The sequence below is a fragment of the Penicillium vulpinum genome, assembly GCF_028829585.1.
Source record: "Penicillium vulpinum strain IBT 29486 chromosome Unknown utg000001l_segment0_segment0, whole genome shotgun sequence".
Lineage (NCBI taxonomy): Eukaryota > Fungi > Ascomycota > Eurotiomycetes > Eurotiales > Aspergillaceae > Penicillium > Penicillium vulpinum.
In genome coordinates this window covers 5,256,071-5,281,316 of record NW_026643241.1, presented here as the reverse complement: position 1 = coordinate 5,281,316, position 25,246 = coordinate 5,256,071, and the positions used below count along the sequence as shown (strand labels likewise).

General features: G+C 47.9%; 9 protein-coding genes across 9 annotated transcripts; 5 read left to right on the top strand and 4 right to left on the bottom strand.

The window, feature by feature from the left end:
* Positions 1-1,479: 1,479 nt before the first annotated feature.
* N7479_001899 (uncharacterized protein) lies at positions 1,480-2,976 on the top strand (the record flags this gene model as incomplete). Its single annotated transcript, XM_057249596.1, has 1 exon — positions 1,480-2,976. The coding sequence occupies one exon, from the start codon at positions 1,480-1,482 to the stop codon at positions 2,974-2,976; it is 1,497 nt and encodes a 498-aa protein (XP_057114028.1).
* Positions 2,977-4,213: 1,237 nt separating this feature from the next.
* On the top strand, positions 4,214-5,305 carry N7479_001898 (uncharacterized protein; the record flags this gene model as incomplete). The annotated part of the gene is made up of 2 exons (XM_057249595.1): positions 4,214-4,839; positions 4,897-5,305. 2 exons carry the CDS (start codon positions 4,214-4,216, stop codon positions 5,303-5,305), a joined length of 1,035 nt encoding a protein of 344 aa, XP_057114027.1.
* A 240-nt stretch (positions 5,306-5,545) lies between these two features.
* On the bottom strand, positions 5,546-7,523 carry N7479_001897 (sugar porter family MFS transporter; the record flags this gene model as incomplete). Its single annotated transcript, XM_057249594.1, has 7 exons — positions 5,546-5,858; positions 5,915-6,051; positions 6,109-6,875; positions 6,926-7,156; positions 7,208-7,314; positions 7,373-7,390; positions 7,450-7,523. 7 exons carry the CDS (start codon positions 7,521-7,523, stop codon positions 5,546-5,548), a joined length of 1,647 nt encoding a protein of 548 aa, XP_057114026.1.
* Positions 7,524-9,673: 2,150 nt separating this feature from the next.
* N7479_001896 (uncharacterized protein) lies at positions 9,674-11,888 on the bottom strand (the record flags this gene model as incomplete). The annotated part of the gene is made up of 13 exons (XM_057249593.1): positions 9,674-9,840; positions 9,899-9,970; positions 10,055-10,131; positions 10,192-10,258; positions 10,321-10,397; positions 10,450-10,600; positions 10,654-10,861; positions 10,926-11,024; positions 11,078-11,339; positions 11,396-11,461; positions 11,518-11,616; positions 11,682-11,759; positions 11,839-11,888. 13 exons carry the CDS (start codon positions 11,886-11,888, stop codon positions 9,674-9,676), a joined length of 1,473 nt encoding a protein of 490 aa, XP_057114025.1.
* A 648-nt stretch (positions 11,889-12,536) lies between these two features.
* Positions 12,537-13,304, bottom strand: N7479_001895 (DUF846 domain-containing protein; the record flags this gene model as incomplete). The annotated part of the gene is made up of 4 exons (XM_057249592.1): positions 13,197-13,304; positions 13,090-13,135; positions 12,745-13,031; positions 12,537-12,685 (listed from the first exon to the last, which is right to left on the bottom strand). Exons 1-4 carry the CDS (start codon positions 13,285-13,287, stop codon positions 12,537-12,539), a joined length of 573 nt encoding a protein of 190 aa, XP_057114024.1. The 5' UTR covers positions 13,288-13,304.
* A 1,571-nt stretch (positions 13,305-14,875) lies between these two features.
* On the top strand, positions 14,876-15,994 carry N7479_001894 (HpcH/HpaI aldolase/citrate lyase family protein; the record flags this gene model as incomplete). Its single annotated transcript, XM_057249591.1, has 3 exons — positions 14,876-14,915; positions 15,006-15,226; positions 15,296-15,994. 3 exons carry the CDS (start codon positions 14,876-14,878, stop codon positions 15,992-15,994), a joined length of 960 nt encoding a protein of 319 aa, XP_057114023.1.
* A 384-nt stretch (positions 15,995-16,378) lies between these two features.
* On the bottom strand, positions 16,379-18,718 carry N7479_001893 (CCCH zinc finger and SMR domain protein; the record flags this gene model as incomplete). Its single annotated transcript, XM_057249590.1, has 3 exons — positions 16,379-16,943; positions 17,001-17,726; positions 17,790-18,718. 3 exons carry the CDS (start codon positions 18,716-18,718, stop codon positions 16,379-16,381), a joined length of 2,220 nt encoding a protein of 739 aa, XP_057114022.1.
* An 852-nt stretch (positions 18,719-19,570) lies between these two features.
* N7479_001892 (TVP38/TMEM64 family protein) lies at positions 19,571-20,955 on the top strand (the record flags this gene model as incomplete). The annotated part of the gene is made up of 3 exons (XM_057249589.1): positions 19,571-20,034; positions 20,116-20,535; positions 20,613-20,955. The coding sequence occupies 3 exons, from the start codon at positions 19,571-19,573 to the stop codon at positions 20,953-20,955; spliced, it is 1,227 nt and encodes a 408-aa protein (XP_057114021.1).
* A 615-nt stretch (positions 20,956-21,570) lies between these two features.
* aof2 (putative lysine-specific histone demethylase Aof2) lies at positions 21,571-24,852 on the top strand (the record flags this gene model as incomplete). Its single annotated transcript, XM_057249588.1, has 1 exon — positions 21,571-24,852. The coding sequence occupies one exon, from the start codon at positions 21,571-21,573 to the stop codon at positions 24,850-24,852; it is 3,282 nt and encodes a 1,093-aa protein (XP_057114020.1).
* Positions 24,853-25,246: the final 394 nt, after the last annotated feature.

Here is a 25,246-nt window from a genome sequence, read left to right as displayed (position 1 = left end):
ATTGACTGTACCAAAGCGCTGGCGAAAAGCAGTGCCAATTGAGATCTGTCGATCTGGGTTAGTGGAGTTCATGTATATTTCGATTTTCTTCAACGCGAAATTCTTTGCTGAGGTCCTGGAGAGATGTTAACATACCTTGATCTGTCTTACTCTGTCTCCAGAAAAAGAAGAAGATTCCGTTTTCGGATCTGATAAAGAGAGGGGTGGATCTTGGCGGAGAAAAACACTGAAACACTAAAGTCCCCGATGTATAGGGAAGTTTTATAGTCTTATACACTGAGTTGCGTGACTCATACAAATATTCGTGAGTAAACTCCAAATTCCCTGTTGAGGTTGAGATTAAGATTCAGGAGGTTGAGCGAAAATCTTTCGGTCTTTTTTCCCCCAACGAGCTCTTCACCGAGGATAACCTTAATATAAATTTTTTTCCCGAGGCTATCCTTGCCTTTTATGGATCTCCGTAAGTTGTAGATGATGTACTTTTGTATTTACATAATTCTGTTGAGTATCTGCTATGGTCCCTTGCAGGGCTGATAGCTGTCAGAAGCTGTCAGAATGCTATACACATACTCCATACCATTGGGGCATGTCCAACAGTCGAAATACCGTGCCAAGCAATGAGTCAGAACTACTATTAGAATTGTATTCTTGCAATTCAAATTCTTAGCTTCGAATTTAATTTATCTCTTTTATGTATTCTCATTAGCATCATTATCTTGATTGCCGGTCTCGGGATTATCACGTGGCCTATCAGATATTCCCAATCGGGTATTTTAGGGCTCGATGTATACAGGTCAAAAGATGGAAATTTCACCGGCTTATTGTAAGTTACGAATGGAAGGCAATTGTTTAGCAATACTGATATGCGCAAGAGATAGAGCCGGGTATCTTTTGTAGTGATAGCTAACAATGTGCTATACCGGAGTGTATATGTCTATAGAACACGATGTCTAAGGCTACGAATTGAATATCTGGTATTTTAAGGCAAAAAGCGGAAGGCATGCAAAAAGGAAGGCATCGATGTTGCTTACTGGTAGCTGTCAAATTGATCCAACAAAGCAAATAGCCTATTGATATCCGTTTGATCTGTCGTCTCCTACAAACGCGGGTCCAAAGGTCTCGAGCTTAGAGGGCTGATTATTTACCAACCTTTCATCTTGTCTCCTTCTATCTTTTTAACTAGAATCATCACGTCCTCTATATTGACACGTACGTTCATATTCACCTTTCTGCGTGTCCACCTGTTTTCTTTAAACGGTCGTTGCCTCTTGATCTGTACTATTTAATCTTTCATCATCCATCATATCCGTGAATTATCCCCAGGTATTTCTCATCACTCCATCCATCTTGCTCCCTGCAGCTATCCAAATTCCGGTGCCCGACGCCGCTCATATTGCTGTATTAAGCACTCCCACGGTGACCACGTCAACCGTGACTATCATCTAACATAACGCCACTTTCATCCTTTATTCATCCACAATGTCTTCAAACACCGCGGGAGTTGCGGCTGATGCTGAAGCCGAGAAGTCTTGTGTCATTTGCTCGATCCGCCCTGGTGGCGGATCGCGCGAAGACATTTCGACCGTTCCGCGAACCCACAGACATTTCAGCTTTTCATCTCTCCACCCTACTGCCAGCACGCACGAAGGAACCGTGGCTAATTCCCAATTTGATAGGCTTTCCGGCCTCTCATACACCTCGCCGCGTGAAGCAATCATGACCGGTCCGGAAACTGATATGCATTCCGGCCTCTCATCCGTCTACCCGCGCGAAACAACCATGACCGGTGCCGAGACTGATAGGCATTCCGGCCTCTCACCCATCCGCCCTAATGATGGCCCACACACAGAGCTCTCGGTCTGGTTTTCCCACAACTCAAAAGAAGATACCGAGTCCTACAAGCCTGCGGAAGCAAGATTCGCCGTGCAAGCTCCCGAGGGACAAGACCAGTTGAACCTAGCTAGATACTTTAATCGGGATCGCAGCCAAGTCAATGGAAGTGGAACCAGCACTACCGGCAAGAGGTACTACTTGAAGCACTTGAAAGTTCCGCCAAATCCCCCGAACAGAGACAGTACTGACATGAACCCCAAGAACGAAACAAGAATTGACTTGATGGACAAGAGAAACTTCAAGACTCCTGTCAAGTATCCATACACTGATCAGAATACCAAGGAGACAGCAGCGCAAACCCCCGAGGGGCAGGACAAGTCGAGCCTGACCCAATATTTTAACATGGATCACGGTCAAGTCGGTGGAAGTGGAATGGCCCCTACCCGCAAAAGGTTCTATTTGAAGCATTTGACAGTTCCTCCAAATTCCCCAAACAGAAACGACGATGAGAAAACTCCCTTCGGACAACAAAGAATTGATTTCATGGACGACAGAAACTTCAAGCCCGCTGTCAAGTGTCCGTACATCGATCAAGACACCAAGGTGCTAGCCACGCAAACTCCCGAAAAGCAAGGCGAGTCGAGCCCGGCTAAATATCCCAGCATGCATGACAATCAAGTCTGTGGAAGTGGAAAGAGCACTGCCCCCAAAAGGTACTATTTGAAGCATTTGACGGTTCCTCCCAATTCCCCAAACAGAGACAGCGATGAGACGACATCCATGACCAGACCAAGAATCGATTTGATGGACAAGAGAAATTTCAAGGTTCCGGTCGAGTATCCGTACACTGATCGAACGACCAACAAAATACGCAGGATGAGTGTCAATTCGGATTCCACGGTCACTAACGAGAATATCAATCACCGGGCCATGCATCGAAGCTCCAATTATTCGTCCCTTCGAGCCTACATTGTGAATTCCTTTTTGAACAAGTCCAATGCGCCGGACTCTGATGGCTCGGGCTCTGAAACCGAGAAGGAAGATTCTGCTGCTAAGGGAGCTGGAGCTCAGAAGACAAAGGAGGCTGCCAATGGACGTGCTTTTGTGCAGAGAAGAGAGGAGAACGTCAACGACCAGCAGTAGCTAGTCATCCAGAGCGATCTGCCATGCAGGGGATCTTGTGTTTTCCAATACGGTGGAAATACGGTCGTAAACCGTACTAGTTAGTGATGTTGCAGGTCAACAAGCATTTTTATTCGATTCTACCATCGTTATTAGCATTTACTGCGTATGCTGCTAATAACGATGTTACTTTCTAATACGTATTCGTCGTTTTCACGTCGTAGAAAGAAGAAGTCATACCTGAAGATATCGATTCTTCTATGTGCGAGAGGGTCTGGAATCCTCCTACCATGACTTCCTTGAGATTATATTCACCTCCTTCTCACAAGTGAGAGGAAAAAGGACAAAAGTGACAAAAAAACCAGAAAACCAGAAAACAATTGCTCTGTCAAATACAAGTCGGAACCCCAAGATCGAAACGGCAGAGACTGGCAGGTCCAAAAATGGGTCGATGCACGATTTACTAGTATAGGAGATCGCCCGAGTGCCCACTATGGTTGGCCTAGGTGCAAATTGATTCGCTACAGAGCCTGATAGTGTAGTCCAATGCCACTTTGTTTCTATTTTTCATACCTATGTAGGCATGTAGATACATAAGTAGAAAAGGAAGGGCTCCTCAGGAGGTTCTTTCCAGCGAAACATGTGCTTCTCTTCACAACGTCGACCCTTTCCAATAACAGAGCTCGGACTGTATAACGAAAATGGGCTTCCCGTAACTAAACAAATTAATTCAATTTGCCAGCCTCACTCTCAACAAAGAGCCTAACTGAATAGAACGCTATCACGAGGGTCTCTAAGCCCTAAAGCCAAGAACACCATCAGACCCTTCACGTCAACCTTATTAACAAGAAAACAGCCTAGCATCAATGCCCAAGTGTCTAGCGCGATCCCAACTTTCCTCTTCTTGGTATGATCCAGCGAGCACCCCGTATATGAAGCCAAAAAAGACGGCTCGAGTCGGCGCCAAGCGGCACCACCTCGTATCGCACTAACCGTCACAGGCAATATCTCCCCCCAAATTTCCGCGAATACGAACAACAACCTTAAACAACTAGTCTTGGCGGGTATTTACCTTCTACTCAGCCGCATAGATATGGGGCTTATCCAGGGGATAGGGACTTAAAATCACACCAAATCCCACAGCGGATGGCACGAGCAGAGCAGGGTGGAGTTCCATTCAAACCCACAAGCTATACTCTATATAAGCTCTATACCTCTCTATATCTCTCTATACAGAGTCCCTCCAAACATATCCAAAATGCTCCCCCAAATCCCCACCAACACCTTCACAACCCTATCCCTCCTCCTCGCAACCCTAGCAACAAGCACAACAATCCCCGAATACGAGCCCCAAATCCTCTCCAACATCACCATCTCCCTCCTCAACCCGGACGACGGCTTCACCCTCGCTGATAACTCAAGTCTAAACGCGCGCGCCCTGGAATGCAGCATCGGGTACACCGCATGCGCCTACGACTCCAGCCGCTGCTGTCTGGCCGGCCAGAAGTGCTGCGGGAACGGGTACTGCGCGAGGATAGGCGCGGCGTGTTGCGTAGGCGGCGGGACGTGTCCGGTTGGATACAAGTGCTGTGATGGGTCGAATGGGTGTGCGCCTTGGGGCGGGGAATGCTGTTCTGGGGGTTACTATTGTCCGATTGGGAAGAGATGTCGCATATATAAGGGGGAGAAGGTTTGTTGTGGTGTAACTGGGTGTGCTGGGGAGTATGATGGGATTGGGTCTGGGGGTACGGTTGGGGATGTTACGTCGTCGTCGTCGACGACGACGACGACGACGGAGATTGAGACCGAAATTGAGACGGCGACAACGACGGCTTTGCCTTATGTTACGCTTGAGTGGGACTATTATTATACTACCATCTACTGGTATGCTTTTTGGGATGATTGGATTTTGGGTTGGATGGGTTTGCTGATTGTTTATAGGACTTACTGGTTCTACTACTGGACTTCTTATTCCCCCTACACTGTTAGGACGGTTACTTCTACCATCACGAGTACCAGATCTATCTGGTCTGTTTATGCGACAAACAGCGCCGTAGCAACGTCTGCGCTCAGCGAAAGATCTTCTAGTTACTCTTTCCGCGCTCCTTACTCGGCGACTTCTCTTGAAAGCTCGACGGAGCCTGTCACTCTGTTCACGGAACCGACTGCCACTGCTCGGGCTGCTGGTTCGTCAGATGCCACAGATGAGGCGACTGGATCGGATACAGTCACTGAAGGGACTAGATTGGATTCAGCCACTGGTGCTGCGGTGAGCATGGGAGTTAGTGGGACTGGCATCATGGCTGCTGTCTTGATTGCTGCGGTTGGTGGGTTAGCCTTTTGGCTGTGAGCAGCTGGGGCAGGTTGTGATTTGGGGTGATTTTAGTTAACTGGATTTTGAATTCTGTATTTTGTTGTTGATACCTCTCTGACCTACACGGTGTTTCTATAATATGCAATACTTAATTAATATATGCCATAATTCATGAAATATCCATCCAGTTCCGGGGATAGATATCGAGCCCTTAATTGACACCAGGAAAATGTCTAATTGAAATAAAATAAGGATTTGCCTTCTCGAAGGGCCTAATCAAGTACTGTCAGACGAGCTGTTTTTGCGGTGCTCAATATGGGTACCCTTTCCAGTCTCAATATCGTTCGTCTCATTGGCCATCTTGGTCTTCTTCTCTGAAACATAGCTAGCGCGGCGCAGGTGCTCCTCGGTATCCTCGTAGTTGATGAGAATCTCGCCCTTCTTACCGTAGCGGTGGGGCTCGTTGCGGGCAACCGAGACGACATTGAAGACGCTGGTTGACTTATGGAAGATTGTGTCCATCTCCTCCAGGGATCGATAGGCAGTTTCAGGGTAGAAGAAGTAGACGACGGGGAAGATGAACGCATTGCTATTGGGAACTGAGTTAGTAGTGCGCTCAATCCATTTTGCGCAGAATATACTCACATGACAGCAAAGATAATATATGTCTTATACTTGATCGTGTCGAATGCAACAGGCGTGACCATAACAACCATGAAGTTGAAGATCCAGTTGCCCGAGGTTGCGAGTGCGTTGGCGGGAGCACGGATTCGTAGAGGCACCTATTGCATTGTCAGTGGTGTTTTGGTGCAAAATAATAAAAAACATAAAAGCCTTACAATCTCAGCAGGATATAGCCAGGTCATTCCAAGCCAGCCAAAGGCAAAGAATGTGTTAAAGACAAACAAGAACACGGCAGCGGTAATACCAGGCTTACTCTGGTGGCCCTCAAAGCTAGTGGTAATAGCCAAAACGGCCATTGAAATCGACATGCCAGCGGCACCGATCAACATCAGAACTCGTCGGCCCACCTTCTCAATAATGAAAATCGGGATCAAAGATGCCAAGAAATATTCAGTGCCATTGCAGGCAGCTAGAATTCGCGATGTCAGACCATCCATACCAAGAGTGTTCTCATAAATGAAAGCAGCATAGTAGGTGATCAGGTTGATACCAGAGATCTGCTGGAACATCTGGTTTACATAGGCAAGTACAACACGGTGGAAGTGGCGGTTCTCATCCATAGTGAGCAAGTCACGGAAGCTGACACTCGAGGCAGCCAGGACTGCATCCTTAATAGCGGCGAATTCCGAGTGGACGTAGGGATCGTTCTCATCCAAGTCTAGGATCGCGGCGAGGACATCCAGAGCTTCCTGTTCGCGGCCCTTGAGGATCAGCCAACGAGGTGATTCGGGTAGTGGTAGGACGAAGGCTAAGATGATCAGTGCGAAGACGTTTTGGAAGGCAATTGGGAAACGCCATGCGACGGAGCTAGGGTCGAGGAAGGAGAATCCAAGATCAAGCCAGTAACTGATTGTAATTCCGGCAGCAATCAGGGAGCCCTCTAGCATGACGAGTTTTCCGCGGTGGTGGGACTTGGAGCATTCTAAGTAATATTAGCATCCTGCCTCATCTTTAATAGAGCCAAGCACTTACCAGATTGCCATGTAGGGACGGTAGAGGTGTTCATGCCGTTGCCGATACCAGTGACAATACGGCCGACGATGAGATGCGGCAGCGAGTAGGCACAGGATTGTAGGGTAGCCCCAATCACCATGATGATGGAGCCGGTGAAGATCGTCTTACGACGACCAAGGTAGTTTCCAATCCAAATACAGAAGATTGCGCCGAAGAAACAGCCCAAGTTATAGGAAGCGATGGTGATTCCTGATAAATTAGTATGTGAATGAATAGAATGTCCCCATGGTAGTTACATACCCTGTGTAGTCGAGTTGCTACTCGCCCGTGGATTCGATTTAGTAGTGTCAATTTCTGGGAAGACCGTCACGAATGAATTTAATGTCAATAGACCTCCCATAACACCTCTGTTGAGTGTCAGCAAAAGGAACACCTCAGACTGATGTATAGCTTGCGATAACATACTGGTCATATCCGAATAACCTGTGCAATCCCATATTAGTGCTGCGTACTCTTAAGTAGATATTGAAGGAGCAACATACAAGAAATCAAGACCGGCAATAACACCGATCATGATATTCAGGTTTGTACCCCGAAGACCGAAATATGGCTTCATGGTGGCGGATAGGGTGTATAGATTTCAGATTGTAGGAGCACAGGCTGTAAATATCCAAGCCCTATAAACAAACAAAGATAGTCTCTCCTATTCGCGGGACTAGAAAATAAACTTGAAATAGATAGACTGCAGGAGAGAAAAGAAAATCCAACGAAACAACCAGGTCTGGGGAAGTCAACCAGACTTATGAACCTTACGAACCCCAGAATCAAACAAGGAGGGTATCCATATGCAGCATCGAATTCTGGGGCGCAAATTGTACTCCAAAACTAAGGCACAACCCGCCAATGAGAAACAGTAACAAGGTCGCATTGGTGATGTCTACAAGGTATACCATGGCCCGATTAGGGGGAACGAGCCACTGTACCCTGTCTTCACGGCTGAGACAAGACTTTGGGGCGATCATCGGTATCCCAGGGATCCGGGCAAATCGGCGCAGAGGTGCAGTTGGGCCATGCGAGGGGCGATCGCATAGCCAAGTCGGTCTCTGTCCGGTATTGGGGTATGGGTTTACGGGTAATATTCACGATGGCATCAAGTCGAAAGTGCTCGTGTGTCTCACCGGGTACTTTCTCAGGACTGTTTCCGTCAATGATGTGGAGTGTATGACAGCTGCATGGTACACATAGAATCTCGCGTGGTTCAGGTACTTTTGTCGCGTTGCCATTGAATTGGAAGTATTTGGAATACGAAAACCTGGAGAATTCTGTGTCTCCAGATTCCCCCGGACTTCCCAATTGTTCTGCCGATCTTCGCTGAAAGAGATTATCCGTGGACAACATTCTCAGACTACGCTTTTCATGTTGAGTTGTATGAGATTTTTATATATATTCTTCACCGTTGACTCGCCAAGAGTACTTGGCAGGGATATAAGGGGTTCGATGAATCTAAGCCGTCCCGAGGCTTCAGGGCCCGAAAACCCTGGCCGGCTGTAGCCGACTGGTGACATCATCGGTATCTCCAAAACAGGCTTGTAAATAGTACGTATGTACTCCGTAGTAGAGTAATAGAAGAGTAAATAGAGTAGTAAATAGAGTAATTTGGAATTCTCCTATCATATACCCTAACTTATTTCTTGTGCACGAGGACAGTTATAGACCGAATCACGGGGTTCCCGGGGTACGGGATGCCTAATTCGGATATGATACATCACATAAGTTTGCATTTGCATGCCAATGCAGGCAATCGCTTTAAATGTCAAGTTAAGTACGGACATGGAATATATGCGGCTCAACGCCCCCGTAAACTGAGTGGCAATGATACTGAAACTATTAATGCAATATTTTCAAATGACACCCAGTTACAGTTATAAATCAATTCCAAAAGGTGGGCTTCCAATGAAGTGTCGAGTTCAAGTAGAGCCAGTTAGGGCACCGGATTCCCGGATTCGGCCAGTACATCAGCCCGGTAATGGCATGGTAAATACATCCCAGTGCCTTGACCATATTAGTGACGAATCGATGGTCAATGATCGACAATGTGGGAGTGCTTGGTTTGATGACATCGGATGTCATACGCTAAGCCTTCAAGTTGTAAAGCGGCTTACTAGAGCCGACAGGAAATATCTATGGATCAAGAGGAAGTGTACTCTTTTAGAGTTCTGAGCATCCTCCACCTATTCTATAATACAACTACCTAGCTAGCATTCGAATATATATGTTACCCCAGTCTACAGTCAAAAGAATTAACTAAATGGATGTTTCATTGAATTTGCCAGCCAGATAACAATGAACGTCAGAAACGCCCCCAGATCAGAGCCCTCCTGCCCAGACCCTCCATCCTCAAGCCCATCCAGAGGCGCACGTCGAAATGAACTTGACCTCAACAGAGAGCATCAGAGTTCTTAACAGATATCCTCCTTTCGAGACCATCGGCCGGTCAGCAATCACCGTAAAACCCCCGGGTAAAATCTCTGGCTAACATAGAACACATCGCAAGATTTGAAAAAGACTAAGACGTGGAAGCAAGGATAGACCCCACATGTAACATCAGGCTCTTGTCCATCCTGGGCCACCGTGAGGCATCCCAAGAACAGTCAACACCCGAAAATTTTCACATAGGGCCGATCATAACAGGGGAGAAAGGGAAGCCAAATTGCTGTTGCTCTTGGAGTTCCCCAGTCGCCTGTTTTTGTCCTCGAATCGTAGTATTTACCACTGATCCTCGTCGTCATGGCGCTTGAACTGGAACTGTTCCTCACTAGTCTCCGGGCCCAGCAGATCAGGTTCCTCGCGCTTAGCAGAGCGGGGGTAGAAATCGGGTTCGTCCTGAGGCTCCTCTGCCTTGGGCTGACGGCAACGGACCACGGTGTGGCCCACTAAAGTATGATTAGCGGCCTAACTCAAGTAGTAGGAACGCGTATATGATCAACTTACTTTCTCCACAGTTCTTGCACTGAACCTTAGACCAATCTTTCGGCTGATCACAATCACGAGAGTAGTGTCCGGCTAAAAAAGTAGTTGTCAGTTCTGTTTTGTAGTACATAATGGCCAACATAAATAGAGAATATTCAGAGTGTGCATCACACTTACTCTTCTCGCAGTTACGGCAGGTGACGGTGGAAAGATTACGAGGTTGGTCACAGTCGCGAGCGATGTGGTCTTCGGATCTGCATTTATGTCAGAGTCGGCCACAATCTTAGGGCTCCGATTGTGATATTTGGACATACCCACAATTGCGGCAAGTGCGAGGGCCGCGATCAGCAACATTGGGGCAATCCTTGGCAAAGTGGCCAGCTGAAACAAATATGTTAGCATCATGAAATATATGAATCATCTTGATCGAGGTTTTGTCATACTTTCGTTGCACTTCCGGCATTCAACATCAGCGGCAGATCGGGGCTCGGGGCAATCATTAGCAATGTGCTCGAAAGATCTTCATAAAAATCAGCATTATCCAGCTCGTGATTTGCCCAACAGTCACATACCCGCAGTTACGGCAAGTATGCTTGTTCCTGCGCTGGCGTCTGCAATCGCGCACGCGGTGTCCAACCCCATCACAGTTTGAGCACCTGATTCCCACACGCTCGTTGCTCTCGGAGCGCTCCTGCTTGCAACTACGCGAGATATGTCCCAACTCTAAACGTAATGGGTTAGCCACATTCCGAGGAATTTGAAATTACAATACCTACCCCCACAGTTCAGACACTTAGGCACCTTGCGCTCATAAGGAACACCAGCGTTGTTCATGCGTTCGAGATTCTCCTCGGCATTCGCAGGCCAACGGTCTCGGAGGTTGCCACGCGCCGGCTTGGGGCTAAAAAAGAATCCAATCACGAAATCACGATCAAGCACTCCCTGAAGATCGATAAGGCTCACGACATCGTCGACCTCAGCGTCCTGTAGTTAAAATCCATTCATCAGTAATTCATTCCTGAAAATCAAAACGACAATAATCGATTACCATAGCAATAATGTAGACGTTGAACTCATCCTCCCGCATCTTCTCCTCGATATCAGCCCAGGTGGCGTGGGGAACTGCCTTGGAGTAAATTTTGAGTGCCTTGAGTCAGGTCAGCCAATGCTCAAGACTTTCAACGTATGGACTCCTGGTACCTCGCGAAAATCATCAAGATCCCTTTCGTCACTGGCTTTCTTCATTGCAGCCCAACCTTCGTGGGGAAGCATGTCGGCAACAAGGTTGAGGTCGAACTTGCGATTCTCCTTACATTCCATCGTCTTGTGGCCTTGGATCTGGCAGTTCTTGCAAACATCAGGGGGTCTCTCGGGACAGTCAACAGCTGGGTGGCCTTCCTTTTCGCAGATACGGCAGGTACCCTTGAACACGCGGGGCTTAGAGCATTCAGCCTTGGAATGACTGTTTCAAAAGAGCAATTAGTCCCGTGACACACAAAATGTTCAACAACCACTCACCCTTCTTCGCCACAGTTGAAGCATGGGCCCATCTTGCGAGGCTCGGTGCATTCGGCCTTAGAATGGCTGTTTCAAGAGAACAATTAACGCCGTAAGACCCAATATGTTCAACAATGACTCACCCTTCCTGGCCACAGTTGAAGCAAGCGTGGTCACCACCACCAGCATGTTCACCATTGCCTCCGCCATTGCCACGGTCGTTGTAGTTGCCATAGGCATTGCTATGTGTCAGCATTAATTAGATGAGCCGGTACAACATCACATGGAAAATGCTAGAACAACTTACCCTGCATTGCTATTTCTAGCTCTCAGAGGAACCGAGTCATTCGGGCACTGGCGAGTCATATGGCCAGGTTCACCACATCTTAAGTTTGTGAGTGACTGGACTTCTTGGGGAAATTTCCCGAACCATGAAAGCTAGAATCTGCGAGGGGAGAACTTACTGTCCGCAGGTGAAATCATCGTTCCGGGTTCTATGAATATTGGTCTCCATTGTGACCAACTTAATAAATATGCCCGTCAGTCAAATACATCCAAACAGCCTTGCTGTGAAAGAGTCCCTCCACCTGGGTAAAGGATGGAAGCGCGATAGGTAAAAGATGATTGGGTGGGAGGGGGATGGAGGTATGAGACAGGATCACCTAGGAGAATCGAAACACGATCTTTTCACGTGGGTCACTCTCCCAAGGCCTATTATCGGGAGACGAGGTGCAAGGTCAACGCAAAAAACGACACTTACCAGCGTGTTTTCGATGCGTAGTGGACGCGCGGTCTGGTTGTTGATGAAGATTGAGGAGGGAGAAGAGGGGAGAAGAAGAGGAAGAGGGAAGAGGAGGAAAAGGTTAAACAAAAGATAATCAGTAGGTGACGCTCAGGGAAACTGCCTGCTTGAGGAAGGAGCGATGTGTCGACCTGCCTCAGGCAATTGCCTGGTCTTCAAAGCAACTTACACTCCAGGGCTAGACTGGGTGCTTAGTCAAATTAGAGCTACCTACAGATGATATTCCGTATTTGGGAAAGAAATCGCATGCATTTGAATGGTAATTGGTTGAATATTCTGTTAGAAATACAGAGCACATGCAAAAAAAATACTGACGGTATAGGGCCACTACCGGCAAGACCTGCATCAATCTGCCAGCCATTACCGGAATAACCTGCCCAGCAGGCCACCAGCGATGTTGTTCACAATACCACCACCCAGTGCCGAGTTAGCATATGTGGAGGCCTGGCCGAATTTATCACAGCGAGAGAAGGCCATGGTGTTCGTGATAGTCAAAATGAGTGCAATAACTAAACCAAAGTCAATACCTATTGCCGACGTATATCAAAGTATCTTGGAAATAACTTACCAATCAGACTAAGCCAAATAACACTAACAAGTCTCACAATGGCCAATATCGCAAGGCCCACCCACAGAGCCGGTGTGACATACAAGCTCAGCCAGAAGAACCGCTTGTCAGTGGCCGTCACAGTACGAACGTTGGGGTCGGATGATTCGAAGACCCACTGCGAGTCGCCGGTTGAGGTGTCGACCTCGTTCCACCAACGTAGGCCGACCAGCCGGCGTCCTGCAATGTTTTTGAGGTAATAGAAATCCGCCGAGAGGAGGAGAAGGGTGAAAATGAAGACGAGGATACTAGATAGGCGTTAGCATCGCAAGTTGACAAGTGGGTAGTTCAGCGCAGGGTCCGTACAAGTCATCGATGAAGAGTAAACCAAATAGATACATCAGTAGCGCACCTGATTATCAAGTTAGTCAAATCACTCTTGTCGCTGTTACTCGGGTTGGGGGAGTACGAACCGATCCGAATGCCCAAGAAGACAAGTAGCGTGATCGGATGCGCGCTGAGGCGCCAGTTGAGTTCGCCTTGACCTCCTTGTGCTTGATCCATAATTTGCAAGGTGGAGGATTTGATATTATCTGAATGTAAAGGACCCCTCGGTCGGGCAATTGGATCAGTTTGATCCAAGTTAAGTCTAATGTTGACTGACGATGATCCCTATGTGGTCGAAACACGGGTGTATGCGGTGTCTCATGGCAGAATAATCAAAGCTGAAGCGGAAGCATAGACCAAGTGGATTTGTTGATGATGTGTTATATTTACTTAGTCAACGGCTGCAGCATCTGCCTAGCATATCATAGAAAACTCCATCATTTCAATATTGTCAAATGGGATCTATAAGAAGATCTGATCATTACTCTTACTTCTATACGCTACACTTCCCAAGCAATATTCACATGATTACACTGGGTGGATCCCCGTCAGCCACACGTGCAGTGGCGCTAAGCCGATAAGACACATAGTTTGATCTATATAAGACTGCACCAAAATCACATAAAAAGGCCAAAGTAGTAGAGAACTCACATCACAGTACAGAACTATCTTCAAAGAATACCTCAGTCATACAGTGGTTATACATATTGCCCCATTCCGCTCCCAAGGTTTAGGAAATCATCATCATGTTGGTTTGAGGAAAGAGTATCATGAAGTGCAGTAAAAGATGTATCCTTCGTCGGGCTTCTCTTGTTGAGATCAGCTTCCTAAGGGTGAAATTAGGAAAGTATTAACTAAGTTTTCTTTTGGTGGCAAGTGCACTCACTAGGGCATCTCTGATTCACCTACTATCTGTTCCTCTTCCTTGATGATATCTTCGACAACAGTGATCTGATCTTTATTGTAGGTCTTCACTCGATCAAAGTGTATCCAAACTACTCTCTCTATAATACCCCTGATGGCCATCATGTTCCGTGATTTATGTCTTCATGTAACACTAGCGCTTGATGTATTTGTCGAATGCCGTCTATAATATTGTTCATCTGCTGAGGTGTGGTATAATTATCCAAAATATGCAGAGTGATCCTCTCGAGGCCTGCGATATATTCTAAGAATATACCACTTTTTCTATATGGGAAAGTATGTTTGCACATTTTACACCTTTTCCGCCTATATTCCATATTTTCCAGCTAGTATCATCGTCTTCCTATCTACAACACTAATAGAAGTGAATGATCATTGGGGGGGGGGGGGGGGGGGGGAACAGCCGAAAAAAAACATTCAGAAAGGACTTTAGAAGGCTACTAAAAAAAAGACATGACAAAGCTGCATATACGGCCGGCTATTCTTGTTTGGAATGTAGGGGATGGATCTGTTTGTGATGATACATTTCGCTCTTCAAGTTTCGCTGCTAAGAATACCAGGATGGTCCCCATGCTAAGTTTTTTTTTTTAATTATATTGTCTCTATGCATAGTAAATAGCCAAGTATAGGCAATTTTACAAATTGCATTAGCTTCAAAAATTAAAAAAAGCAATCGACTCTTCAACCTTGTGCGTGGGATACACTATCAAAGCGGCTCTACAGATAGCCGACTCGGCTTCTTCCCGAGCCAACTTCATAAAGACCTCCACTCCTCAAGAAACGCAGTACACAGTACACAACTCTCTACAAGTGAATGTACACAGAAATTACCACCTAAAGAATGGCAGCCCGCAATACTCTCCGTCGTTCCCTCCTCTACGGTAAGCTCAAGCTCCCTTCCAAAGCTGCATCTTCCCCGCATTTCACCCCCCAGCTCCAAAAAAACTTAAGCTAACAACAATGCCAAACAGTTCCCGGCTCCTCCCAACGCTTTTTAGACAAGTCGCGCTCATTAACCGCCGACTGTGTCACCTACGATCTAGAAGACAGCGTGACTCCGCACATGAAAGCCGAGGCGCGCATGCTAGTGCGGAGAGCAATCGACCAAGCCGCACCACCAGGAATCCGGGAACGCGCCGTGCGAATCAATTCCGTAGACAGCGGACTGGCACTGGGCGATTTGACCGAAGTCGTGAGTGGGCTCTGATCACACATGCACACATATCATCACTTCCTACGTTCAACTTGCTAACCGTCCCAGCTCCAATCACCAAATCTAACGACAATCGTAATCCCAAAAGTCAACTCCGCCTCCGACCTAACATTCGTCACAGACGTTATAAACCACACCTTATCCCAGCAGCCACCAACAGAAAGAACCCCAATCTCACTCCTGGCTCTAGTGGAGTCCGCCAAGTCCCTGACAAACCTATCTCAGATCTGCGCCGCTTCACCCTTACTCCAAGGCCTGGTGTTCGCAGCTGAAGACTTTGCCTTAGATCTGAGCATTACGCGGACGCCATCACTAACGGAGTTCCTGTTTGCACGGTCTGCGATAGCCACCGCTGCGCGGGCGGCGGATCTACCGTCGACAATTGACCTTGTTTGCACTGCGTACAAATCCGAGAAAGGTGATGGGTCGCCGCCGGATGTGCTGCAAGAGGAGTGTCGGGATGGACGGCGGCTAGGATTCAATGGGAAACAATGTATTCATCCTTCACAGGTGAAGGTTGCGGATCAGATCTTTGGGCCGGATGCAATTGAGACTAAGTGGGCTATGCGGGTTGTTATTGCGGATGAGAAGGCTGCGAGAGCAGGGAGGGGTGCTTGGACGCTTGATGGGAAGATGATTGATGTTCCTGTTGCTCATAAGGCTAGGGCTATTGTTAAGAAGGCTGAGGCCTGTGGGGTTGATGTTGATGCTTTGAGGGAGCAGTGGCAGCATCAGGAGCCTGAGTAGGTGGGTCATATGCGGAGCACTCCATATTATCTACATATGCATGATATCCCTGTACATATTCCTTGTGCATTCTAATATGTTCTACTCCGTATACGGGAATTATTTACTTGAGAAGGGGGTTTTCCTGCTGTGCATCGTATTCGATTGCCTCGCTAGTTCTAGGAGTCATGCTGATACCACCTAAGTATGTAGAAGCATACAGCCAAGAAGAATCTACCATAAAAAGGATTGCTTGAAGAACTCGCCTGATGAATTTGCTGCGTGCTGTAGTTGAGTAACAGCTTTGGACCAAGAAGTTGAAAAAAGTTAGGTTATGAAGGGATTCAATAGATAAGTTTGGTACTGGGGTATCATGCTGCAAATCGAGTTGAATGACACGCTAGGTCATTGATCTTGAGTCTCTATTTCTTCGCGCTTGAGCAAATGGATTTTGCCCATAGTCAGGATGGGAGGCTCTCCGCCAGCGTTGGCCTCCATCAATTCACTTGCCATCTCCTTGGCTACCGACTTGTCATAACTGGTTGGATCAATGCCCAGAATCCCTCCGACATAACCGCCTCGCTCACCAGGTACACTGAATTCCCGGAACAAGTACCGCCACTCGTTCAGCCATGCTTTAACAGCCTTACCAATTTTATCTTTGCCGTTCTTCGAGTGGTGACCAGTGCCTGTGATGGCATATACCACTCGGAGGCCTTCTCGAGCATGCTTGAGCAGTATCTTCTCGAGATATTCGATAGCTTCTTCTGGGTGGAGACCGTGAAGGTCAACGTATAGTTCTTCCGAAGATTCATCCAATCCCTTGTTAGAGAGATGTTGATTACGTTCTTCATAAAGCTGGCGTGCAGCCTCCCGATGGCACCTGCGCATCGCGTCGTTCTCGGCCTGGCCGCGCAACGACAATGCTTTGGCAGCTCGTGCATCATTGCGATTCCATGCTTGGGCAGCGCTGGGAGATATGATCGTTAGAAGGGGTGGAAGATAATATTACTCGCTGAAAGCTTACCTCTGGAGGAACTTGTTTCGTACGGTGCCATGGCGAATAGCCTCGGTCCGGTATTTGATATATTGCTGATTGGCCCGCGAGCCTGTTTCCAGCCAGGGAATATTTTGCGGGGGTGGAATTGACTGAGCTGCGGCACTGTTCTCGCGACCCTTCGTGTCTTTGTTTCTGGAGCCAGATTTGGTTTTCCCCGGGACAGGAGATGGGGTCATTCGAACCACATCCGCCAGGGATGAAGGGTTGCTTTCTTTGCTCAAGCTAGTTTCGCGATTATTATGACCGCCCCGTTTCCCATGGTGCTTTTTCCCGGCATTCTTCGCATTGACCGCAGCAAGAGTTGGGAAGGCGTCTGGATCATCTACAGACGGCGCAGCAGGATTCAACTCCCGGTTCTGGTGGCGGCTCGATGGACGGGAGTTCGGGCGTCCGAGATGAGTTGCACTTCCATTTCTTTTACTCATTCCAGGAAGGAGGCCAGGAGGCGCATACTTGCTGGCTTGATAAGCAGAAAGATGAGCAGGGTACCGGCCCGTGTACTGATTTGCCCATTGATCACCGTTATCTGCCGCTTGAAGTGGTGGGAATGCATCAGAGCCGCTGTCTACCTGGAACAGGGAGGGCGAAGCTGGTCGACTACCATCTGTGACACTAAGATTGCCGATAAGTGCCGAAGGATCGTGAGAGAAGGGACATCCATCACCGGCTAAACAATTTCCCATGACCCAGTACCTACTCACATTTGTTAGCGCAAGACCGATTGGTTTATCCAAAATAATAATAAAAGAAACTCACTTGCACACATGGGTGGTCAGGTCATGACTGAAACGACAGTCTGCTCGAAGGCATTGTCCAGTGGACAGCCAGTACTTACAGACCACAGGGCTGCGACTGCTGCCCAATGGCGTGATCGGCCGTACTTGCTCCATTGTCATAGACTTGCCAACCAAAACACGACCGTCATCTTGTTGCTTTGAAATCGCCTCGGATTCTATATCCTGCGAGAGCGAAGCAATGGTGGCACCGAGATCATAACTATTAGCCTCCAGTGCAGCTTCAATTTCATCATTTGATCGCTTGTCACCCAGCACCGTGCGCAAGATATCATGTGGGCTCATATCTGGAACAAATTCAACTGCAGTGGCACTGAGTGCCCCAGGGGTGCTGATACCGCCCGTGGAGGATGTTGTACTGCGTGCATCATCTGCGACTAACCAGTCAACATTGTTATCGCCCCCAAGGTCTCCGTAGAAGTCAGAAATCTGACTTTGGTCCGAGAATTCGTAGGCATTTAGATTTGGGGAATGAGGGATAGGTTGTGCCAGGGCAAGCCGGGGGGATGGGCGTGGAGAGGTAAATGGAGAGACAGTAGAAGATAGCGGAGGCCGCGCGAATGGCCCACGGGAGCTCTGTATCCACGAAGTACTCCCAGGGCTTGTCCCTAACGTCGAATGAGGGGATAGCGGTGTGGATGATCGAGCCATCTGCCATGGTGCAGGGGATGAGCGGCGAATCACGGTATGGCGGACTGGAGGCGACGCGTCTGGCAGGTTTCGATTGCGATGGCGCCAGAGGATGTCCAACACCGCATTCTCCAAGGGTGTACCTGCCAACGAGGTGTTTGCGCGCAAGAAGTCCTCCACCTTCTCTGCCTGTTCTTCCTCATCCAGTGCCTGATCCTGCAGGATTTGAAGACATTTTTCAAGAAGCTCGTCGGAAACCATGGTGTATGGTGATATGGGTAATACGCGGGGACAAAAGGGATTGGGAAAGTGAAGAACAATAGGGGGTCGGTTTCAAGGCTATAGCTCGAGGTGAGAGTTGCAGTGATAAATGTCAAGCAGATAATTACATCGCATCGCCGCCGATCGACGTTTGTAAATGAAAGTTGAATAAAGGGTGAAGTGACGGACAAAGAGGGGGGCGGAGAAGATCAACACTGGGGCACAGCTTATCGGCTGAGCTTCAAGTGACACTACCGGTACGGAGTGGCTAGAGATGTATGATCTGGCCTCTTTGAAGCATATGATAACAACCTTGGAAGACAGGTAAATGTGAGAGAGAAATATAGAACTCTCAGAATAAATAAAATAAAATAGATAAATAAATAAAAAATGACAGAAAAGATTCATGCTGTAGGGTAGTTAGCTACTTCTATAGTAGTATCCTCAGCAATCCCCAACACAGGCATAAATAGTTATAGATATATAGTTACACAATGAGAGTTAGTTACATAGAGCTACCTTGATAATATAAACAGCATAAAAAAACAGATCGATCTAAACAGACCATGTAGATCAGTCAACACCCGACTCCGGCGGCCCCGGGATCCGCTGACTTGCAACCTGGACTTTCAGAGTCAACCTGATTCTCAGCCCGAAAGTTCTTTGCTTCTCCCCCTCCATGTTCGGTCCAAATATTAGGGCCTTGACACGCCCTGGGAACTGATTTGGATATTCATATATTGATTTTGGTATCGCACTTCCTGCCGGTCATTGTTCCAGAGCGGTTCATCTAGCCCGATTCGATCCATCCTTCCACCAAATATTGATACCCAGGATTATACACATTTCACAATGCCTGCTGACTACCAGACCACCGCCAGGGCTTTGTCTCTCTCACCGTCTGATCCGGATCCTATACCTTCTTCTCCTAGCAGTGATGTTCACCCGCCCTGGAGTCGCGCCGGCAGGCGGAACGCTAGCAGGTCGAGCGGGCAGGGTACAAGCTATCGCGAACAGATAATCCACCGCGGTACACAGTTATATCACCGTATGAGTAAGATCTGGGAGGAGATGACTCTGTGGAAGAAAATCGGGACTGTCCTCGCTGCTCTATTCGTGGGCGCGTCCGGTATCGGCTTCATGCTATTAACTGGGAAGTTGTTCATCTGGCTTGGCCCCGCCGCTGAGAGGTGGGAAACATCTTGGCTAGCCGCCTTCATCCTGTGGCTGTGTATCTTTTTCGTCTCATTTCCGCCTCTTGTGGGTTGGTCCACATTTGGGACTGTGGCTGGTTTTATATTTGGTGTATGGAAAGGGTAAGGGATTCTCTTCATTTTACTTAATTTTACTCGCAGAAACAATGAAAACAGAAGGCTAACACGATATATCTTCTATAGATGGTTGATCTACGCTTCCGCAACAGTTTTAGGGTCAACTGCCTCGTTTTATCTTTCGCGGACAGTTCTGTCTGGATTCGTCAAGCGTCTTATGCAACATGACAAGAGGTTTGCTGCACTGGCCCTGACATTGAAGTATGATGGGCTCAAGCTTCTTTGTATGATCCGTTTATGCCCACTGCCCTACTCGATCTGCAATGGAGCTATATCCACATTTCCTACAGTGCAGCCGTTGATGTACGGACTTGCGACGGCCATCATCTCTCCAAAATTGTTGGTTCCTGCGTTTATTGGTAGTCGGATACGTCTGCTTTCTGAGAAGGGCGAGGAGATGAGTGCGGGATCTAAAGCCGTGAATATCTGCAGTATTGTCCTTACAATTTGTATTGGAATCTTTACCGGGTGGTATATATACCAAAGGTTTGAGGCCCCGAATTCATCTGTTATCACTATCTTGTGAACTCATGCTGATGTTTCCTTTTCTCTCTTTTTTTTAGAACTTTGGCCCGCGCAAAAGAGCTCGAAGCCCAAGAGCGTGCAGATATCCGAAGTTCTCTCCAAGCTGATCATGCCGCGCATCGCCCTCATCGTGGGTTTTCGGAAGATCCTGATGTAAACAATGCCTCTATTACGCTTGCAAGAGACGAAGAAGAGCGAATTGGATTCACTGATCTGGATGATGACAATGTTGACCTGATTTTGGGTGACGACAGCGATAATGATCAGCCTTGGAAAAACTCTAGCAAGAGATCATATCACGATGATTTCACCGATAATGACTCTGATGGGTTCGCAGGGGAGGATGATGCATATGGTCTGCACACTCATGTTCAAAACTGAACCAAATAAATCAAGTAGATTCTGATCATTGTAAAGTGAAGAAGTAGAGAGAGCCCTTGAACGTTAGAACTTCGGTGCCGCAACCTGCCGGACTGAGAAATACGCCCCGCTCCGAGGAATCAAGCCACAAGGGTTTTTCTACTCTGGTCATCACTGTCCCTTCGTCAAGTTTCACAATCCAATTACAATTCGTTTCAAACATATTCTTGCTCTATTTGATGGGCCTTATTTTCAATTCTATGGGAGGTCTTGTGGGGTGGAACTCGATGTATGTCCTTATATCCGTGCTTCCTCGGTCATCTATTCTCTCATACTCCCTGGTCTTTTTTACCAACTGGGCATATTACATCTCATCTAACCTAAACCTAGTTGATCCATTCATTCAGCCTGTGTTCCTTCGGCTTGCGCAGATCGAATCCCCAAGACCATATCATGGGTGAACGCCTGAATATTTGATATCCACACATTCTCGGGGTAGAAAGGACTGTCGACATTGCATCTTCGAGTTCATAAACGTCTTTTTTGACGTGGAATTTTCATTCATTTTTTTTTTCTCTTTCTGTCGTCCTCGAGACTATCTTTTGAAGATCTACCTGCAGATATCCGTGCATTAACATGTATGGCGCAGCGTCCATGAGGTTCCAGGCGACCGGAATTCCCCCAGGTCAAGATTCATACATGAATCAATATGTCTCAAATCCCGAGATTACGGTGCAGGGAAAAGGCCAGCTTCTATCTGAACCGACCGAACTACCTGAACCGCCTGCAAAGCGACTGCGCATCACGCATAAGGCTTACGAAGCAGCTTCAGCGTCAATTGCTTTGGGAAATATAGAACACAACGACCCCAAATCGCAAACCATCCTAGCTGATGGATCTCATATTGTTGGCTCAATGGAGAGGCTGTATGCCGGTGGCAGCAGTAGTACCCCAAATGAGTCGACACCCTCGACCGACTTGACATCTTCCTTTGAACTAAAAGCATCCACATCACCTCCTCCCAATCCCCTACAGTCTCGTCCTACACTTTCAGTCGTCTTTGGACCGAATGTACTGGATAGCGGGAAAGTTGATTTGTCTAAATGTCGACCTCGATCGTCCATCCCATCTAAAATCCACCCCTCTGTTTATGGCGAGCAGTGCGTTAGAGCAGCGTATGCATCGCGGCTGAACCCGTACGCTCTTCACCGACAAGAACAGGAATTCTTACAAGACCACCTTTGCCATGTTCACGTCACAATCTACCTCAACATACGAAATGGAATACTGCTACTCTGGGGAAGAAATCCTATGGTAGCTGTCACCAGGGAAGAAGCACTCGGATGTGCCAAAGATTACCGATGGATGAATCTAGCTTCGTTTGCCTACGATTGGCTCGCGCGAAATGGCTACATCAATCACGGCTGTGTGGAGGCTCCATTGGCCCCGGTGAAACCCAAACGTGGAAGACGAAAAGAAGGACCTACAATTGTTGTAATCGGCGCTGGAATGGCAGGTCTGGGGTGTGCACGTCAACTGGAGAATCTTTTCCGCCAGTATCGTGATACGAATGCCCCGCCCCGAATCATTGTTCTCGAGGGACGTCGAAGAGTGGGTGGACGCATTTATTCACACCCCTTGAACAGTCTCAAGTCAAAGACCCTGCCTGATGGACTCGTTCCAAAGGCGGAAATGGGCGCTCAGATCATTGTCGGCTTCGATCATGGTAACCCGCTGGACCAGATAGTTCGTGGCCAGCTAGCACTTCACTATCACAAGATACGGGATGTTTCGACGATTTACGATATTGATGGATCACCAGTGAACGAGGTTCAAGACGCAATGGCAGAAAAGCTCTACAATGATTTACTCGATCGAACTGGATTCTATCGCCACAAAGCAAAAATTGTGTCAACTGCTGAAGGAAACCGCGCGATGATCGATGCTGGCCGGGAATCGGCGGTGGATGACGGACTCACCGTGCGACAGTACGAAGAGGCGAGGGCAGCTGGGACAATCGATTTATTGGTCCCCACAAAGCGCGTTCGACGAGGAATAAAGCACAAAACCGCGGAAAATCAGCCATCCGTCGATGTGGCGAGTGATCTAGCTGGAAATTCGGAAGATGACCCAGCAGCCTTGACCTGCCAGACAACTGGATGGAAGCTTAACCCAGGATACACCGTTAACGACACCATTGAACTGGACCAGATTGCCAAGGCATGTCAGGCACAGACTCTAGGTGCAGTGATGGACGAGGGTGTCAAACAATATCGAAACATGCTTCCAGTGACAACCAAGGATATGCGGTTGATGAATTGGCACTTAGCCAACCTCGAGTACGCGAATGCAACCAACGTAAACAGACTCAGTCTATCGGGATGGGACCAGGACATCGGAAACGAGTTCGAGGGTGAACATTCCCAGGTCATTGGTGGCTACCAGCAATTGCCCTACGGACTGTACATGCTACCAGAAAAGCTCGATGTTCGCACCGGCAAGATTGTCACCAATATTTCTTACGACACAACAGGGTCCAAGAAGAATCAGAAGGCAGTCATCCAATGCGAGGATGGAGAAAACTTCCTGGCAGATCATGTCGTTTTCACCGGTTCCCTCGGGGTTCTGAAGCAGCAGAAAATCAAGTTCGAGCCTCCTCTTCCGGGCTGGAAGCGTGGTGCAATTGACAGACTGGGGTTCGGAATAATGAACAAGGTCGTTTTGGTGTTCGAAGAGCCCTTCTGGGACACCAAGCGAGATATGTTTGGCCTACTCCGCGAGCCGAATAACCCTGCTTCTATGATCCAAGAAGACTATGCGTCAAACCGTGGTAGATTCTATCTGTTCTGGAATGTCATGAAGACTACCGGACTCCCGTGCTTGATTGCCCTCATGGCTGGTGATGCAGCCCACCAAGCAGAATCTACATCAGACGAAGAAATAAGCACGGAGGTTACCGACCAACTTCGAAACGTCTTCAAACACACTACAGTTCCCGATCCTCTGGAGACTATCATCACCCGCTGGGGCCAGGACCCATTCACATACGGTAGTTACTCCTACGTGGCTGCAGAAGCTTTCCCAGACGACTACGATCTGATGGCCCGGGCAATTGGCAACCTCCACTTCGCTGGCGAAGCCACCTGCGGAACCCACCCGGCAACCGTCCACGGAGCATACCTATCAGGCCTTCGCGCAGCATCAGAAATACTCGAGCCGATATCTGGACCCATCACAATGCCTCATCCGCTCGTCCCGGAGAAATCCAAAGTAGCTCGAAGCAAATCCTCCACGCCAAACGGCCCAATCACCAAGAAATCAAGAACAAGAGGCAGCTCATCCCTCTCCTCCACCGAAAGCCCAACGATCACCCAATCAAAGCCCTCCTCAACCTCCACCTCACGCAAGCCAACCTCAACCGAGAAATCCCGCCGCGACGCCTACGACCAAGCCCTATGGACAACAATTTATGCCGAGCTGGGCTCAGCACCGCCACGTCCCGCAAAATCGGGCCTCAACCCCTTCCTCTTTTACCAAAAAGACTACTGGGCGCTCTGCCGCGATCAATGCGACGAAGCTCGCCGCACAGCATCAAACAACCCCAACGCAAAGGCCCCGCGCGACGAGATCCGCGCTGCGCTAGGCCAGATGTGGCGCTCTGCAACCCCAGCTGATAAAAAGCCCTACCTCGAGCAGACGGAGATTAACCGCCGTGCTAATGCCGAGGCTTGGGATAAGTGGAAGGTTGATATTGCTGAGTGGGAGCGGAAGACCTTTGTCGTTAAGGATCGCTGGTGTGCAGAGAACCCGTTTGACGACTGGGTTATGCCAGAGTATCTTACGGAAAGTGCGCCGTCCGTTCCCGTGCTTGCTACTGCGTTCACAATTGCTGTGCCTGCTTTGAAGTCTGAGAAATGAGGATTTATTCATGTTTTACAACGGTGGGTAGACTATCTGCTTAGACAACAGTTAGGGGGGGCGATAATTCGTCTCTGTAGAGACTTGTTCTGATGAGTATTTTTTCAGCCTTATTGATATCAATGAATGACAGTTTTAATTTCAAATGGTTTTGCTTATGTAGAGAAGTAAGATCATGGTAAAAGTATTGAAGATGATATAGGAGCTTCTCCTTTTTCTATTTCTATCTCTATGGGTATAGCATCCCAAACAGATCAACTGATATAAAACCCTAAAGACCACGTGTTCCTCCATAATACATGGACAACAGGAACAGGGAACAAGAAAAAGAAAAAAAGACGCAATGAAATCCCATCGAAATATGCACAGGGAATTGAGAAATGAGATATCGCAT